At 38.5% G+C, this 19,621-nt stretch overlaps 1 protein-coding gene across 3 annotated transcripts; it reads left to right on the top strand.

Annotated features, from left to right (window-relative positions):
• The first annotated feature begins 526 nt into the window (after positions 1 to 526).
• TMCO6 (transmembrane and coiled-coil domains 6) lies at positions 527 to 19,490 on the top strand. 3 transcript variants are annotated; one of them, XM_087891227.1, is made up of 12 exons: positions 527 to 760; positions 1,008 to 1,084; positions 1,422 to 1,543; positions 2,658 to 2,767; positions 4,822 to 5,005; positions 6,021 to 6,106; positions 7,059 to 7,175; positions 13,065 to 13,176; positions 13,270 to 13,450; positions 16,446 to 16,540; positions 18,489 to 18,656; positions 18,761 to 19,490. In XM_087891227.1, the coding sequence occupies exons 3-12, from the start codon at positions 1,505 to 1,507 to the stop codon at positions 18,935 to 18,937; spliced, it is 1,269 nt and encodes a 422-aa protein (XP_087747353.1). In that variant the 5' UTR covers positions 527 to 760; positions 1,008 to 1,084; positions 1,422 to 1,504; the 3' UTR covers positions 18,938 to 19,490. The 3 variants fall into 3 exon arrangements, with proteins under 3 accessions (XP_087747353.1, XP_034267540.1, XP_034267541.1); XM_034411649.3 differs by lacking the exon at positions 527 to 760 and adding an exon at positions 5,172 to 5,276 and having other exon boundaries at positions 927 to 1,084; XM_034411650.3 differs by lacking the exon at positions 527 to 760 and having other exon boundaries at positions 927 to 1,084.
• The last annotated feature ends 131 nt before the right edge of the window (positions 19,491 to 19,621 follow it).

Below are 19,621 nucleotides of genomic sequence, written 5' to 3'. Positions count from 1 at the left end.
GAGAGTTTGCACTATCCTTCCCCTGCCATGCCCACCAAGCCACGCCCACAGAACCAGTAGTAAAAAAAACCTGGATTTCACCACTGCCTCTAGATCATTTATGAAGATGTTAAAGAATGCTGGGTCCAAGAAAGAACCTTGTGGTACCCCACTGCATAGCTCCCTCCGTGCAGAAGGAGTTCCATCTGTTCTATCTTACCAGAAGTAGACTGTGGTCTGTTTTGTCAAATGCCTTACTGAAGTCCAAGTAGAGTAAACTATGTCCTCAGCATTCCCCTTATTCGCTAATGTAGTCACTTTGTCAAATTACATTGTCAGATTAAGTTGTCAAATTAAAGTCTGGGTGTCCCACCTTTCATCCTAGTTCTCTACTTTCACCAAAATATCACATTAGTCTCCCCCCCACTTCTGAGACAGTCCCGTGGCACATTATAATCCTCCAATCTACAGTCCCCCCCCCCCATCTTCAGTTCCTTTCTCCGGGCGTGCCGATATCAACCAACCCGAACACGACTCCACCCCTTTCTGCTACGCAGACGTTCCACCGCTGTGTGAAGCCCGTGTCCTCACGAAAAAGGCTGTGGAAAGCCGACGTGGGTCGGAGTAGGGAGGTTGCTCGTCTTGGTTTTGTTCTTCTAGGAACGGCGTACAGCAGTAGCCCTTTGTACCGGGAAAAGGCCTTCCGGAAAAGATTATTGGAGACAACTGCTCCGTCATGCCCCATTTCTCGTTTGGCTCTCTTCGAAAGCGCTGAGGAAAGGTAGACTGGCCTTGATAGAGCGCCTCTTACTTACTCGTGTGAATGCGACGTTAGGAGTCCTAGTATAGAAAACGAATATATAAACACAGAGCCCAAATCAGAACTGGAGCTGACTAAGCTGAACTTTAAAGAGAGAACTCCATCCCATGCCATAGTGCTGTATCTGATTTTAGCTACTGTTTCTATTCGTCTATTCTCGGGTTTTCATGATGGCTGCTTCGGTACCTGGAACGGCTGGTCCGAAAAGCTGGAAGAGAAGTTGTTACCGCTGGCATGGATGCAGTGTTGAGCACCTGAGAACTTGGTGGAGAGAGAAAGAAGCAGGTAATTGTGTTTCTAATTTCCTTATTTAGTTTTGAACTGAGGCAATTCATTATTTTTTAGCCCACTTAATGTATGTTGTCATTTTAGCATGATTCCATCCAAACATTTAACATAGACAATATTAAAAAAAAAGTCAAACTTACTAAATGTCTCAAAAGATATCCATTTTTTGATTCATTTATACAAACTTCTTTAAGCTTTCATTATGCTTTCCCCTTGTCAATTGCATTTTTATATAATTGAACCGCTGGGTAATCTTGTATAATAGCATTAAACTATTCTTTTCACTCTTCCTTTTATACAAGGGCACTTTGATAATTTTACGGTTTTATTACAGCTCTGAGAAGTGCTCGGAGGCTAAAACAGTTGTTCAGTAAGCGGCGTTTAGGTGAAGATAAGTCATCCGATGGAGAAGTTGAAATGGATGGTGAGACAGCAGCTTTTTTATCAGAGGAAGAGGTAAGATATACATCACTAAATGAATTGGAATTCACTGCAGTATATTCAGTTCCACTCTTTGGGTTATCAACTTTCTGAAAACTTACCTCAAGTACTGGTGGCCATTCTCCAGAGATTGCTTTAATGCCCTCCCTTCAGCATTCTTAAAGAGTTACATTACATGCTATCAGATGCTATCATGAGTCAGTGTCAATATCTCTGTAAGCTGCCTTGAGTCGCGTAGGCGGCAATATAAATTTTTGAAAATAAAATAAATAAAAATAAAAATAATGACTACATAGATAGACCTTCTCCAGGGTGATGTGTCCTCAACCTGATCCTTCAGGTCTTTCAACAGTGCGCACATCATTGCTACAATCAAGTCTGCTCACCTTATTTCTCTCTCTCTTTTTACCATTCCCAGCATTATTATGTTTGTTAAGTGAGTTTTGCCCCATTTTACAATCTTTTTTGCCACAGTTGTTAAGTGAATCACCGCAGTTGTTAAATTAGTAACACAGTTGTTAAGTGAATCTGGCTTCTCCATTGATTTTGCTGGTCAGAAGGTCGCAAAAGGGATCATATGACCCTGGGATACTGCAATCGTCATAAATACAAGTCAGTTGCCAAGCATCTGAATTTTGATTACATGATCGTAGGAATGCTGCAATGATCATAAATGTGAAAACAGTCATAAGTGACTTTTTTCAGTGCTATTGTAACTTTGAACAATCACTAAATGAATTGTAAATTGAGGACTACCTGTATTCACTATTGAACAGAGGGTGTCTTTAGGTTTACAATTGATGGCGAGCAAAGGTTTTATCAATATTTCTGGTATGCCAACTGCAGTTGTTAATGAGTTGATCCATTTTGGACAGTCATTCAGGCTTTAGCTATAGCAATCTTGATTTTCACAACCTCTTATTATCATTTAAGTGGCCATTTATTCCTTAAGTGAAAATTCTGGATTGATTTGTTCTATGATCCATTTGTTTTCTTGACAAAAAAGTCTCTCTCCTGTTGCAAAATATGTATTTTTGCCTTCCATATCAAGTGGAATAAAAACAAGCTTCCATCTCAGATTTGGTTTCTCTGTAAAGTTTTGTGTTGATTCAGTATTGCTCACTGGCAGGTTTCACAGCTTTTAAAAAAAATCCAGAGAGGAACAGAAGACAGAACAGCCTCTATGCAAATTCTTCGACAAGGCCTACAATACAGAGAAATCCAGCAGAAATTTATCAGGTTAGCTGATGTACACATCCATTATAGAATGATACAAGTATAAATTGCTTCTTTGGTTTGATAGAATCAACTAAAACTTTATACTGTCACATTTATTTGGGTAAGAGGCCTTTTTCCCCAGCTGGATTGTTTTCAGAAGGCAACGTGCTAGATAACATGCTGCCTCAAAGGCTTTGATCTTGACCTACCATATATGCTTGTGAATAGCTTACATATAACCATTGGGAAGTGGTTATTTGGTAAGATATGGCTCATTATTTCAATGTCTAGATTCAGGAGCATTTAGCTTACTTATTTCAGTGTCTAGATTTAAGAGTATTACTAGCTTAATAGTTTTAGAGCTTTCAGGAAATTTTCCTGTTGAATCCAGAAGGCATCTTTAATGTGTGTCTTTCAAAGCAGAGCATATCATTGAAAGTACTACAGCCTTTTTTCTGCATTTAGTCTTGAAGTCTGCATTTGTTAGTAAATTTTATATGTATTATAACTTCGTCATTGAGTCAGCAAATAGAGTTTAAAGGAATTTGTTGGAACTTAAGGGAGATTAAGTTTAATTTTCACTCTAAATCAAGTGTTTGCACTTGATCTATATAACAGTCTGGAATAGGAAGCAATACTGGTAAAAACCTTCCTAAAAAGAAAAATATAAGATATACCAACAGGAGTCTGTCTTTCTTGGTCACTTGGTAAGAAAGGCATTGCTTTGGTTCCTTCCTCCTAAATATTTACGTCTGTCTCTGCCATTCCTGCAAGACATAATACTTGGTTGATTTTGTTTTTCTCTTCACAAGATTCATTACTTTTTCATTTTGATTCTATAAATGATTGCCAAAATAACATTTACTGGGTAAACAATATACCGTGTTTCCCCAAAAATAAGAACCTGTCTTATATTTTTTTGAACCCTGAAGTAAGCACTTGGCCTTATTGCCATGCACTCAAAAGCCCGATTGGGCTTATTATCAGGGGATGTCTTATTTTGGGGGAAACAGGGTAGTAGCATAATTTTTTTCCCCTTTTTAATATTTATTGTAACTTTCTGTTGCCACACTGGAGGATTTTTTAATTTCTATAGGATATTTTGTACATACATGGATGAGTGTGTACAATCTTGTAATATTTGAAAATAAATTGTCCCCTTTCCTAATAACTTGCAATGTGGAAACACTATTTTGCTTGGCAGAGAAAGAGAAAATTTAGAAGTTTGTATATAAACATTTAATTACAAAACATTCATGTTTAATATGTAGAGGAGCACCATTTTCTTGGTTAATTATAATTAACTTTCAGTCCTCAGTAAGAGGTTAGATATTAATTTTGTCTTAGGTCAGAATTAGGAATTCAGTTCCAATTTATACAAGGGTTAAGAAGTTGAACTACTACACCTACTACTGTTCAGTGTTTTGAATGTAGATAATTTTGTTCCTTCGCCTTTTCTTACATAGGAAAAAAAATCAACAGCTTCAGAAATAAATGTTATGAATGGGGAAGCAGTTTGCAGCCCCAGCAGTACTGTTTGTTCCCCTTTGTTCCACCTGGCTGATATACTTCAAACCTACAACAGATAACTCAAATTTGGAAGAGGAAACACAAACCAAATCTTTAAACTTTATGATCTATGTTCAAAAATGTACATATTGTATTCTAATCCAGTTCTGGGGAGGAGAATAAATGCAGTCAGGTTTTTTGTTGTTGTTCTGGTTCCATAAATGCTATTCACTTTTGCCTCTTGGGTTGTAATGGTATGTAGGAATAATCTTGAAAGACAGAAGGTACTAGATGCTTGCTAGTTTTCTGGAAAGTGAAAGTAAAGGAGGCGAGGAATACTTTCAGACTTGTAATACTTTCAGATTTGTTATTGTAGCCTTATAATAGCTATTATTAATACTCATAGTTTGTGCTTCTTGTCTGGACTAGCATGAAGGGCTGACGAGTTAGATTACCTGTAACTGTTCTACCGTAGGATACTTTCAACTGGGCATTGCTTTCCTTTGCTTAGACATATCCAACAAGGATGCAATGTAACAGGAGAATATATATGTTTTAATTGATAGGTTGGAGGGAAATATGTCTGTGCTGATTGGCCTATTTACCAGCAATCTAGCCAATCTGCAGATGGATGCAGCTTGCTGTTTACACGAACTTTCACTGTCTACTGATCCTGCTGTGGTCGAAGCATGCTTGCCAGCAACCTCTTATCTCCTGACTTACCTCTCTGGACACAGTGTAGCTCTCATGGTAAGATGGATTCTTGTGCTTTATAGCTCTTACTTCTGTTAAGCCAGAAGTAAAATTTAAATTTCCAAATATTTACTGATCTTACTCTTGTTTGCAGTTCTTGTTCATAAAGTTGCAATTAGAGTGAACATAGGGGAGGAACATACTCTTTCCTAATGTATTTCAGGAGTTGTGTTTATACACATTAGGGAACTTAGTAGTTGAGATGAAAGCTGTGAAGAAATACCTTCTACCTCAGGGCATCATCCCAGTGTTGGCATCCTGTATCCAGGTGAGTATCAAATATAATTCTTGCCCAGCCATTTTGAATATCAGTTTTGGTTTATGAATTACTTTTATTTATTATATATTATTCCTGATACAAATGTGAAATTTTCCTTCATTTAAGTTACATGATAAGTTACTTGATTTAAGTTACACTGAGAAATAATGACTGGCCCAAGGCCTTCCAATGAAGTCCAAGACTAAATGGGTATTCCTAGTCTTGATTGAATGCCTCAACTACTACAATGCACTCATTTTTCATTCTCCATGACTAAAAAAAAATGAAATCTCCTTTTTCTGTAGCATGTGCAATATCTTACAGTTGCTCAAGACATTTAAATAATTTTCAAAGAGGATATCTTCCTTTTTAAAAAAATATAGCTTGTTACTGTATTACTAAGAGTTGCTTAACTTATTGAGAAACTTCTGAATATTTCTAAAAGAGTATATTTTCTGAGATAGTTCTTGTATAGGTAACCTTGTCCACAGGTCCAATATATTATTTTCTGCACAAAACTATTAGAAATGCTACTGAATATAGGCAACTGAATTGTCAGCATTACAGCTTTTTCTTCACTGACTTAGCCCAATTTACCAAACAAGAAAATATTTGTGGGGTGTTTCCGTACAATTTGTGGGATACTTAGAACAATCTGTTTTCTTGTATATGCATTGCTATTCTCTGCTTCCTTCTCCAACTGCCTCTTTGACCCTAAACTATTGGATGATAAGTTGGATTGTTTGATTTCAGTCTTCTCATGTGACGATACAAGAAGGTGTTGGCTATGTTCTTTCACAACTCTTGCAATCCAAGGAAGCTGCAGCTGAAATCATACCGTAAGTGAAATTCCAATTAGGAATTACATGCTTATGTAATTATGTGATGCCCATTTGGATCCAAATACCATTTTTCAGTTCCTCCTGCCCTGATTGGACATTGGCAATGTCAAGCTGTGGCATGAGGGCTGTTCAAGGAAGTATGTCTCTTGGAAACTGCTCCTGCAGCAACAGTGTCCTGGGTGATGTGGGACAGTGGTGAAATCCAAATTTTTTTACTACCAGTTCTGTGGGTGTGGCTTGGTGGGTGTGGCAGGGGAAGGATATTGCAAAATCTCCATTCCCACCCCACTCTGGGGCCAGCTAGAGGTGGTATTTGCCGGTTCTCCGAACTGCTCAAAATTTCCGCTACTGGTTCTCCAGAACCTGTCAGAACCTGCTGGATTTCACCCTGATGTGGGGCAAAAAATGTGGGGTGCTTCTCACTAGCCTCTAGTAGGGTGCTTCTCATAGGTAAGCTGTCTCTTGCTGGTCACTCGCACAACCTCCCCATAAAAAAGAAGTAATCTGTTTTCGCCTTTTCATTTATATCTTCCTTGGTCTTAAGGTAAAGAGTACACTTTTAAAATTTATTCTTAATCGTGCTTGGTTAGATAAGTCCTGCAGTTTTCTTGACAAGATTTTTCAGAAGTGGTTTGTCATTGCCTCCTTCCTTCAACTGAGAAAAAGTGACTGGTCTAAGGTTACCAAATTGTCTTTGTGCCTAAGGCAGGACTAGAGTCTCCCTGTTTCTAGCCTTATTCCTTAACCAGTACCTACATACATTTTAATGCAGAGAATCCAAATGTAGTAGCCCTGTAAAATTGTATATAAATTCTTGCTGCATTTATCAAGGCCTCAATAGTACAATGTTTTTTTCTACACGATATAAGCTTCTGTGATACGATCGTACTTATCTGACTGCTTAGTTCTTTGCTTAGTAATTAAATAAGATTTTCTTTTTTGTTTGCAGGTTGCTCTTAGAATCCACCCTTCCTCAACGCATGCTTCACTTGGTTTGTTCCAGGCTGGAAGATGGAATAGGAACTGCAGTGGAATGTGCATGGGGTCTTCACTACATTATTTGCAGGTAAATATATTTTGTGGACAATGAAGGTCTCAAATAGTAGTCAGCATATAGAGGGGAATAAACGTTAAGCAGAGGCTTAATTTTTCATTCCAGGCTTTGTAGGTAAATCATGAAAAAAAAAACTGTCAACCCTGGTGTCATTGTGGGAGGAGTGGCCATTAAAGAATTAATTGATCTTCTTAGCAACCGAGGATGGGGAAAATGTTGAGCAAAAGACAGTTGGTAGCAGGACTAATTTTTAGACAGAATTTAGTTATAGGCTTTCCCTAAGGAAAAAACATTGTTATTTTAAGTAGGAAATTAGATTAGCTCATGTGCTAGATTAGTACTCTTCTGTTGTTTTTTTTGAAGGGGAGAGGGTGTGTCAGTAAATAGAAAACAGAAGAAAACAATCCCTTTGATAGGATTCTATTTATAGTTCTGTAAGTACATTGGATAATTGTACACATTGATTTACAATAAAAACAACACAGAAGGTTGATCCTTTGGCATCATATCACTGGATTTTTAAGATGATATAATTATGTCAGAAAATCAGGAAAAAAAGAGGAATTTTCAATCTGCCTGAAATCAGAGCAAGAACAAAGAAAAACAGAACCAGCTACCAGTACAATTGAAAAATCAGGAGAAAAAGAGCTTGGTTTATATATTTACAAGTGCTTTTATTCTGCTTCAGGGGGAAAAAGCAACCTGAGTGCCTTAACAAAAACAAATGCAATACCATACACATTAATATAGTTTCAGTAGTAAAAGTCATATTGACAACATCATTTATAATGCTCAACTACATGCTAGCTACATATTTTAATTTCTGAATGCTCGCTTAAATACAATAACTGAGTTTTCACCAATTTTCACAATGAGGATGCTGATTTTATTTCCAGTGAGAAGCAGTTCCCCATCAAGAAACATGCTTCCTTCTAAATCCCCTGCTCTTGCCCCTTGAGGGTGGAGGATAGGGAATTTTAATATCGTTCCTGTGCTGTACACCTTGGGTGAATAGATTCTGCTTGGAGTAAGCAGCCATACATACATCTATGCCCCAAAACATAAAGGCCTTTATTACTAGTACCTTGAATTGTACCAGAGACAAATTGGTAGCTAGCACAATTCCTGAAGTACTGGTATTGTGAAATATTATTAGGAGATCTCCATTAACAGACAGCTGCATTTTGTATCAGCCAAAAATCCTGTATGATAGTCCCATTTTGAACCAAGCAAGCCACTTTGATGTACTACTTAAAGGCAGCGGTCTAGAAATTCGGACACTCTGAGTTCTAATCCTGCCATAGACACAAACCCAGCTGGGTGGACCAATCAAATTTCCAGCCCTAGGAAGGAGGCAATGGCAAACACTTTTCCAAAAATGTTGCCAAGAAAACTGCAAAGACTTCTCCATTGACATGAAAGTACCTTCTACCCACTAACCACTTTGAATAGATAGTCCATTTGGTAGGTGATGAGGGCATGCCTGCTTGATGGAAGCCCTGTGGATATGTTGAAATATGAGCAGGATTCACCCCGTTATAGCCAGTTCATCTGTCTTACTCTAATTTTAGACCATATTCTATGTCCTGCATTCTGGAATAAGAATAGAATAGAATAAAGCTGGGATGGACCTTGGAGGTCTTCTAGTCCAGCCCCCTGCTTAATCATGAGAACCTATACTATTTCACATAAGTGACTGTCTAGTCTAGTGACTGCCCACGATTTCTGAAGGCAAGTTGTTCCATTGGTTAATTGTCCTCACTGTTAGTAAGTTTCTCCTTAATTCCAGGTTGCTTCTGTCTTTGATTAGGTTCCAACCATTGTTTCTTGTCCTGCCCTCTCATGCTTTGGAGAATAATTTGATCCCCTCTTCATCGTGGCAGCCCCTTAAATATTGGAATACTGCTATCATGTCACCCCTAATTCTTCTTTTCTTTAGACTAGCCAAACCCAGATCCTGCAGCCGTTCTTCATATGTTTTAGTCTCCAGGCCTTTGATCATCTTAGTAGTTGCTCTTCTCTGAACTTTTCCAAAGTCTCAACATCTTTTTTGTAGTATGGTGACCAAAATTGGTTGCAGTATTCCAGGTGTGGTCTTACTAGGGTTTTATAAAGCAGTACTAATACTTCATGTGATCTTGATTCTATGCCTCTGTTTATACAAACCAGGATTGTATTAACGTTTTTGGCTGCAGCTGCACATTGCTGGCTCATATTCAAGTGATCATCCACTAGGACTCAAAGGTCCCTCTCACAGTTACTGTTTTTGAGCCAGGTCTCACCTAATCTATACTTATATCTTTGATTTTTCCTGCCTAAATGTAAAACTTTGCTTTTTGCCACTTTAATTTTTTTTTTTATTGCAAAAGTTTTACAATTACATTTTCACCCCTTTTTCCCCCCCGCCTCCCCCCCCAAACTTCCCAACCTCCCTAACCCTCCCTAACCCTCCCCTCCCCCCAGACTTCCCTATAATATATTCATACTCATAAAAAACCCTTAATATAACACTCATATATAAACTTGAACCCCTCCCTCCCCTGTATAATTTTTCTCTTTACCTCATTACATTAAAATATTTCCAATACATTATTTTCAAATAAAAGCTATTTGATACTTTCTAGTTTGATATTTGTTCTGAACATATTCTATCCACCTTTTCCATTCCCATTCATAAGTCTCTTGTGAACAATCTTTTAAATATGCTGAAATCTTCGCCATCTCTGCAAAACTGGCCATCTTCAAAGTCCATTCCTCGATAGTGGGCAAAGCTTCATTCTTCCAGTATTTACCTATCAACAATCTTGCTGCTGTTATCATATACAATATCAATTTTGTTTCACCCAATGTAAAACCCTTAACTATACCCAATAAAAACAATTGTGGAGAAAATTGAATTTTTTTCTTCAAAACATTCTGCATGACCCACCAAATTTTTATCCAAAAAGCCTTAACTTTCCTACAGGTCCACCAAACATGATAATACGTAGCATCCAAACATTCACATCTCCAACATTTTGGCTGAACATTAGGGTACATACATGACAACTTTTTGGGATCTAAATGCCATCTATAAAACATTTTATAGAAATTTTCCCTCAGGTTCTGCGACTGTGTAAATTTAACATTCTGAACCCAAATTTTTTCCCATGTTTCCAACATCACTGGTTCTTCAAAATTTTGTGCCCACTTAATCATACAATCTTTAACTAATTCAGTTTCTGAATCCCTTTCTAACAATTAAAGTGGCTTTTTGCCACTTTAATTGATTTTGTTGGATAAGGCCCATTGTTCAGGTCTATCAAGATATTTTTGGATCCTGAGTTTGTCTTCTGGGGTGTTGGCTATTCCTGCCAGCTTAGTATCATCTGCAAATTTGATAGGTTCCCCTTCTATTCCCTCATTTAAGTCATTTATGAAAATATTGAAGAATACTGGGCCTAAGAGAGAGCCTTGTGGTGTTCCACTGCTTATTTTTCTCCATGTGGATGTAATACCATTAAAAACTACTCATTGAGTACAGTTTGTCAGCCAGCTACAAATCCATCTAGTGGCGATGTTGTCTATTCCACATTTTTCTAGTTTATCAAGAAGTAGGTTGTGGTCTACTTGTCAAATGCCTTACTGAAATCTAAGTATACTATGTCCACAGCATTTTGCTGATCTACTAATTTAGTTACTTTATCAAAGAATGAAATAAGATTGGTTTGTCATGATCTGTTTTTAACAAACCTGTACTGGCTACTAGTTATAACTTTATTTGCTTCTAATTGTTAGTAGATCTGTTTTTTGATTATCTTGTCCAGGATCTTCCTAGGTATTGAGATTAGGCTAATTGGTCTGTAGTTTCCTGCGTCTGTTTTTTTCATTTCTTGAAGATGGGAACCATATCAGCCCTTTTCTAATCCTTGGGTACTTCCACAGTGCTCCAGGATTTTTGAAAGATATGGTACAATGGTTCTGAGATAATATCTGCCAGCTCCTTCAGAACTCTGGGATGTAATCTGTCAGATCCCGGTGGTTTATGTTTGTCAAAGTTAGATAGGTGCTCTCTAACCATTTTCTTGCTTATTTTAATTTTTATTTCTAGTTTGTCTTTTATAGTAGTTTTTTTGGAATGTTTGGCTATAATTTCTTTTTGTGTGAAGACTGATGCAAAGCATGAGTTAAGCAGCTCTGCTTTCTCTCTACTCCCTGTTACTTCCTTGCCATCTTCTCTCTTTAGTGGATCTACTGTTTCCTTGACTTTTTTCTTGTTATTAATATGTTGAAAGAAACTTTTTTAAAATCATCTTTGACTTTTGTTGCAAGTCTTTGTTCATTCTGAGCCTTTGCTTTCCTGATTTTATCTTTGCATGTTCTGGCTATCTGCTGATAATCAGCCTTAGTTATGTGTCCCTCTTTCCATTTTTTGTACTTGTCATTTTTGTCTTTCAGTTTGTCAGAGATCTTTGTGTAATCATTCTGGTTTCTTCTTGAATTTCTTGTTTTTCTTTTTCAGTGGTGTTGTGCTGGACTGGGCTTTTATGATCACATTTTTCAGAGTTTCTCATGCTTCTTGAATTGTTTTCCCCTTTAGGATTTTCTTCCATGGAATCTTTACTAGGCTCTCTCTGAATTTGTTAAAATCAGCTCTTTTAAAGTTTAAGACACTGGTTGGATTATTTTCTATTGCTTGTGTTTGCATTATATTGAGTTCCAGTATGATATCGTCACTTTCATCCAAGGTTCCGGCAACGTCAACCCCCTTTATCACTTCTTCTCTATTAGTAAGAATTAGGTCCAGTCTAGTTCCCTTCTCTATCTTTTGGATGACAAAGTTGTCAGTGAGGTTGGTTAGGAATTGTTTGATCTCCCACTCACTGCAGAATTTGTTGTTTAGAATGGAATGATATAGATGTTTGTGTATTGAGGTCAATACATATTATGAATACCAGAATTGATATCTCCACATACCTAAACTTCTATTTAGATTATTATGAAACAAATCCATTACTTTACAGATCTGGAATAAATAGAAGGTATATTCTAATTTCTTTCTTATAAGGTAATATAAACCCAAAGAGGTAAGCTTCTAGATAATAGATCAGAGTTGCTAAGAAGCTTCTACTCGAGCTAAATCAGGATTTGTCTTTATCCAACACTGTGTTCTGCCCCAGCTACAGATCCCAAAGAACACAGCACACACAAAGTTTGTACAAAACTTAATTTACTAAAATAACTCAGTCTTTTTCAAAACAAAGACTGTTAATAAACTTTCTTAACAGCCTACAAGAAACCAAAGATAAAGTAATAACAATCTTATGAAGGTTGGCAGAAAGCCCAGAAGCAATGTGCAGAGAATCCAGACGCGAAGTAGAGTGAACTAAAGTTGTTCCCTACAACTTGCTTCAGTCGGCGTTCCTCCTTAAATAAGCTAAGGGAGTGGCCAATTAGCCCCAAGCCTTGCTCTCGAGGAGACCTCCTCCTGAGGAGCCACTCCTGCCTTTTGGCAGCTCTGCGCGCCCGTGCATCGAGAAGAGGCTCCTCCTCTTCGTCCTCTTCACTTAAAGGAGCTTCTGGAGGTTCTGAAGGCCCTGGCTGAATCCCTGCCTCTGGCACCACATCTTCTCCAGCCTCCTCATTGTCTGACTCAGGTGCCAGCTGCACAGGCTGCTGGCACAACACCACACCAGCCTCCTCGCTGTCAGAATCAGCTACAATCCGCACAGGCCGCTGACGGGCCACAACACACTGCGTTTCTTACATTCCATGGGTTCCACTCAGATTGTGAAGATTCAAAATCTGGTGTGCCTGAAAAATGAATGTGGGAAGGATTACAGTAATGGAAAGGAGAAACATTGGGATGTATCCATGTTGCTGAAATAAAATACTTATCTTTTGGTTTCCTTCTATTTGTAGCCAAGTGAACAATTCATTGCTGATTTCCCAAAGGACCGTGCCATCCCTAGTGCAACTGTTGCTGGAATTGTCCTCTCTGATAGCAACAACTTCTGTTGAGGGTCTAGAATTGGTAAAGTGAAAAGGAAATACTATATATTGGATTTACCAGACTAAGACTCTGAAACTTTTTTCTGAATCTTATCTCATTTTATTTTACCTTCAGTTGATATGCCCTGTTGTGCGGTGTGTTGGCAATCTTCTTGCGGAAGACAAAGCAAATAATGATGAACTGCTAATAAAGGAAGAGTGCCTTCTGAAGGCCTTGTTTATCTTTATGCAGTATTTCCTGCCCAAACACACCTTTGTTGTAAGCGAATGTTTGTGGCTCTTGAACAACCTCACTGGTAGGTCCCTTGAACATGTCTCAGATATTCTGGTTGAGAGAGCAACAGGATTGCTAGTCTTTCTTTTGTTGTCATTTAGACTCTTCCAAAGAGTAATAGCTTTGATAATACTAAGAACTCAGTTAAAAGAATTGGTTAGAATATTAACTGCCTAATTTTAGAACATTACAGATTAATAAAAACGGTGCATATTGTAGAATGATAGAGCATCCTTGCTCAGAGCAAAATCAATTTTTGAGAAGTGGTAAGCAAATACAGATAATCCTCAATATATCGATGAAGATTCTCAGTCATCCAGGTAGAACTGTTTTGAAGTTGAGGCATGGCAACTGAACTTATTTTCTTGTTGGTTTGAAACGTTTTATTGCTTATCCAAGTAGCTTCTTCAGTCTGAGCAAGTTGGATAGGGGGAATCTGAGGAGACAGAGGACATGCCCTAGCTGGTCCCTCAGGAAAGTAAGTCTCTTGAATCCGTTAAGTTGAATCAAAAGAACTTTTACTTGAGAGAGAGTGATTTCAGGAAAGCAAGGTGGAATCTGAAAAGTCCTGTGCAAAGTACACAGCAATTCTTTTGTTTCCCCAAACCCAACCTCCCTGACCAGTTTACCAGTAGCCAATGTGAGGCTGCAAAGTTGTTATGGGAACTCTGAGGTACTAGGCAGATAACAGTTCACCCTCAGGGCACGTATCAGGCTGTAACAGGCTGGGAGTCTGCTCCATCTCCAAAGATGGAGCAGATCCCATCCCTAATTCCCAAGCAGTTACAGCAAAAGCAAAAGCATGTGAAAAATGCCAGCTTCCCTCCCCGCTCCCAACAGAATGGCAGGACACGATGGTGGACCTGACAGTACCAACTCTTAAAATTCTTAGGCGGTCATTAAGTGGGGCCTCCCTGGAGAACTGTGGTCTTAAACTTGCTGGGACTAATGAAAGAGCAGCATAAAAAATAGGAGACAGGTTGTGTCTGAAGTCCACTTCTGTTGTGCCTTGTGGCACTGTAGAAATGGAGAGCTACAGGAAACCACCACACAGAGCCCAAAAACTGCTGTTTGACTCCCACCACTCACTTCAACATGAAAGTCTAAGAGTCATCTGGACATTACATCACAGGCAGAAAACATTTCACCTCCAGGAATGCCTAAAAGAAGGAATACAGGCATCTGAGGGCAGCTCTCTAAGGCTTGTGGGTATTGAAATTGGGCCTTTATTAAATCAGCATCTGGATCCAACAAAAGAACCACAGGTAAGCTGAGAGTCAGAGTCTGTGGAAGAACTGGACCTTCCTTACATGGCTGGTATATTAGAGAAGCTAAAACCAATATTTGAAAACCCACATACCTGTGTTTTTCAATCCCCACCAACACACTGACACAGGCTTGTCCACCCTAAAGATTGGACACCAAAAAATAAGAGCAATATATGTATGCAGTTCAATGCAGTGAGGAATGTTCAGAGCTCTACATATATGGCTCAGCACAGGAGAATCAGCACCAGAATCAGCAGCATTCCTTCATTTAAAAGAAAAAGGACATTCTTTTGAGGACAATAAGGTTCACATTTTGGACAGAGAAGATAAATGGTTTGAGAGACAAGTAAAGGTGTCCAGTTATGCCAAAGTCAAAAAGCCTTCCCTCAATAGAAATTGAGACCTTAGACACAACCTGTCCCCCATTTTGTGTGCTGCTCTCTTATTAGTCCCCAGGAAAGTTAAGAGCACTTCACAAGTTCACCAGGGAGGCCATACTTAATAATGCCTAAGAATTTTAGGAGTTGGAATAACTTGCTCTGACTGAAGAAGCTACTTAGATAAGCAATGAAATGTTTCAAACCAACAAAAAAATAGTTAGTTGACATGACTCTACTTCCAGACAGGTAGTCCTCAATTTACCAAAATTGGGACTGGAAAATGTATTGTTAAATGATGCGCTTGTTAAATTATGGCACTGCATCCACTTTTATTACTTTTTGCCATAGTCATTAATTGAATCAGTATGGTTATTAAGCAAGACATCACATGACCCTGATTTTCCACCTTTCCTGCTAGCTTCCCCATTATCTTTGCTTATTGGAAGATGGCTAGGAAGGCCACAAATTGCGATCGCATGACTGCAGGTTGCTGCGACTGTTCTAAATGGGAGTTGGTTGCCAAGAATCTGAATTCTGATCATGTGACTGGGGGTGGATGGAGTAATGGTCATAATTTCAAGGACAAGTCTTAAGTCATTTTTTAGCATGATCATAACTTTAAACTATCATTAAACAAATGGCCTAGGTCAGGGGTCCTCAAACTTTTTAAACAGCTGGTCAATTCATGGTCCCTCAGACTGTTGGGGGGGAGCGTATGCTGGGTGGGCATGGCTAGGTGGTCATGTGACTGGGTGAGCATGGCCAATTTAGCAGTCCAAACAATACACACACATTAAACTTTAATTTGTTATGCTCCTGGGGGTGAAAAGCAGGTTAATGAAGCTGCCTTGGGATGTGTATGATGGACTTCTGTTTGTGTGTGTGTCTGTCCCTCCCTCTCTATCTCTCCCTCTGTCTCTCCCTCTCTCTCAGTGGAGGCCGGGGAGGCCAAAGACGGCCCCGTTTTTGGCCTCCTGAGGCCTTTGTGCCTCCCATTTTTGGCCTCCCAGGCTTCCAGTATCACTCTATTGCCAAAAAACAGGCCCGTTTTTGGCCTCCTGAGGCCTCCACATGTCCCATTTTTGGCCTCCCCAGCCTCCAGTAGCATTCTGCCGCCCAAAATCAATCCTGGTTTTGGTCTCCTAAGGCCTCTATGCATCCTGTTTTTGGCCTCCCTGGCCTCCAGAAGGCGGGTGTGGGCTGGTGGGTAGGCGGGGCAATATGGGCGGAGAAGCCTGGTGGTCCCACACGGGCCAGATTAATGGCTTCGGCGGGCTGTTTCCAGCCTGCGGGCCTTAGTTTGAGGACTCCTGGCCTAGGTCAAGGAGTACTTGTAAATGAATGGCTGATTTTTCTGTACTTTTTTCAGTCCACAGCACCACATCTTGTTCTGTTCTGCTAAGCCTGGAAGCCTTTTCTGATCTGTTGAAGCTGTTATGTTCTTATCAGGTGATCAGCTTGCTGGTAGGTAAAAATATTGTTTCTAAAATATTGTCACTGTGAAAAATCTGGAACTGCGTATTCACAATTTGATGCAAATATGTTTTAGTGACATTTTTGGCAAGGTTAAGTTAAAAGACATGCATGAAACTGTTTGCTGTGCCATTAATCAAAGCAAAATAGCTGCTTCAGTCAACTGATCTTTACACAATATACAGGGACAGTGCAAAAGGAGTGTGGACATCCGTAAGAGTATTGGGGAAGGTTGGCAAGAGTGTGTGAGAGGTGTAGCATGGGTCAGGAGAGCGCAAGGGGAAGTGCAAGTAGTGTGGGTTGGGGAAGGTGCAAGGATGGCATGAGAGGTTCATTATGGATCAGGGAGTGTGTGAGGGTGTGCATGCACAAAAAGTATGGATCAGGGAGGAGAGGGTGCATGAGAGGCATGAGTTAGGTAGGGCGCAAGAGTGTATGCAAGAGGCATTGATTGTGGAGGATGTGAAAGAGGTACGGGTTGGGGTGGGTGCACAGGAGGCATAATACAGGTCAGGGTTGTGCATGAGTGTGCAATAGATTAGGGAGGATGTACACAGGCCATTATGGTGCAAGTGGAGAAGGGCTGGGGAAGGATGCAAGTGTGTGGGACTTACCCCAGCAACTTGCAAACTTTTTTGCAAATGGTTGAAAATGGCAATCAAGTGATTGCAAGATACTGCAACCCATTATAAGTGCAAATCAGTTGTCAGTGCACAGATTGCAATATGACCATGGCAGTGCTGGGATAGTCAGAACTACCAAGGACTGGTCGTAACCATCTTAACTTTATAAACAGTTGCTAAACAAATGATCATAGGTTGAGGTCTACCAGCATATTCCTATTTCTGTAGATTAGAAATGTTCAGCTATTATGGGCTGGTGGGCACATTTGAAAATTTCATACTTTGGATATGCTCAGATCACCATCTCCTTGAGTTACCAGGATGTTACCTCAGCTTATATTTGTCTGTTTGTTTGGACCTTTCAAGCAAACTATTAAAATTAGTTTATTGAGTGTGGATAAAAGAATCCAACTGCTGCAGTTAGAGCCAAATTGGGAATATATCCATTTTTATTTACTCAAAAATTAGGAAATATAATTATTGGTTGAAAATTACTTCATGGAAATTGAGATTCCCAAACTTGTGACCGTTAGAAATATACTAAGGTTCATTTAGATGCCACTTGGATAGTACTACTTATGCATTATATAAGGAATTATAGGTTTCCCATCTCTTGTTTAGGTGTATCTGGTCAAGTTCAGAAAATAGTTGCACAAAGAATCTCTTGATACATTATAGGAGAATATATTGTTACTCTCAGTAACAAGGATGGATGAGCTACAAATATAATTACATACACATTAATTTTCAAATTGAAATATATTTAATATATTTAAAAGCCCCCAAGTATCTTAGGGAATTTACCTGTGTGAATTTGAACTAAACACAACGTGGAAGATTCAGTAAAGTCCCTTATCATGAATATACATTTTATCATATAGAATGAGATTATTATTTTCAACTGTATAGAAGACTAACGGTTCACTGGTACCCCTTATCTTAGAATAACATTTTATTGTGATCAGAACACAAATATTAAACACCTCCTTTTGAATAAAACAGTGCAGGTGAGAGCCATATATATGTAAATCAGATTGAGGTAAATTGTTAAGGTGGTAAGTACATATGAATGCAGTTTTTTATTTATTCTTATGGCTTAATTCAGTTTTTAAACTCTGTGGCTAATCAATAGTGTTGTTGGCTTTCATGTGTGAGGATCCAGATACATTGATACTGTGTCCTGAATCTTAGTGGAAAGGCAAGAAATCTTTGTAAACAGTGTTACAATATTTGAGGAAAGTTTTTAATATCAGTATAAATTGATATTGATAACTGAAGTTACTCATCTTAGTTTCTTGTTCCATCTTCCCCTTTAGGTTCTAACAGTGTTATGCAATATAGCAGCCAAGGGTGCTGCCTACTGTGAAATGCTGCATCAAAAAGCTATGCTTCCTTCTCTTGTAAATATCCTTGTTGTTTCTGATGTCCAAGTAGTAGGCCAAGATCTAGAACTATTGCATCTCATCTTCCTTTACTGGCCAAAGGTAGACTTTAATGCATTGTGTATCACAGTATTATTATATATTTTAAAAGTCCAAGATGTACTAGCAGTTTCAATACTAATGTGTATATTCTTTCACTCTATCAGGCTGCCATTGACTTTGTAAATCATTCTGGACTACATGCCTTACAGCAGCATCAAAATAACCTACATTTGCAAGAGCAAGTCAAAGTGCTAATTCAAACAGCTAGCCAGATAACTGCTGTCCCTCAAAATAATCCCCTTGGAACTGAAAATCTTCATTTTACTTCCTTACAAACTTGAAGCAATTACATATTAATTTGTTGCCAACAAATTTTAAACAATACCTTTTGAATAGCAGTGTACTACTAAATCTCTCATGTCTGTATGATTGTTTGTAACCTTCAATTAAGCAAAATGTTGATCATAGAGCAACAATTTTTGAATCAATTTACCTCAAATGGGTTAATTTACAGAATGCATCCCTATGCTCGTGTTTTCTCTCACACACACACATCCATATCCACCAGCACCTTTCCTTTCTGAGCATTTGTGCTCACATGCACCTTCCATTTCTTTTCCCTTCAGCTGAAAAATGACAAAGCATTGTTAAAAAAAGTATATGTATTAAGGCATTCCAGGAATTCTGTAACAATTAGCACAATTAATAGAAATGTTTAAATAAGCAAGATAAATACTCATTTGTTGTTATTTGTAAGAATTTAAGATTTCCATTTGGATTTAAACTTTAAGTATAATGAATGTAGTGTTCAAATATGTCATTAATACTTTGCCAAAGTCCTGCATTCTAATTTGCAAATGTAACATATTTTTCTTCATTAAATTGGTTGTTATATATGCTTCTAATATTTATTTGATTGGATGACAGAAGCCAGCAAAAATGGACCAAGTTCGAAATAGACTGGATATATCTGGTGAATGTGGAAAAAACCTTTCCAGGAAAAAAAAAATCCACCAATTCATCAT

The sequence above is a fragment of the Pantherophis guttatus genome, chromosome 3 (assembly GCF_059756535.1).
Source record: "Pantherophis guttatus breed Tessera chromosome 3, ASM5975653v1, whole genome shotgun sequence".
Taxonomy (NCBI): domain Eukaryota; kingdom Metazoa; phylum Chordata; class Lepidosauria; order Squamata; family Colubridae; genus Pantherophis; species Pantherophis guttatus.
The sequence above is the reverse complement of the archived record's forward strand: the minus strand, read 5'-3'. Positions and strand labels throughout refer to the sequence as shown.

Excerpts from the sequence above, each read along its gene's own strand:
- TMCO6 (XM_034411649.3), top strand. The coding sequence starts at position 967 with ATGATGGCTGCTTCGGTACCTGGAACGGCTGGTCCGAAAAGCTGGAAG. Across the intron at positions 6,107-7,058 it reads GCTGCAGCTGAAATCATACC|GTTGCTCTTAGAATCCACCC; the intron begins GTAAGTGAAATT and ends TTTTGTTTGCAG. Across the intron at positions 16,541-18,488 it reads ATCAGGTGATCAGCTTGCTG|GTTCTAACAGTGTTATGCAA; the intron begins GTAGGTAAAAAT and ends CTTCCCCTTTAG.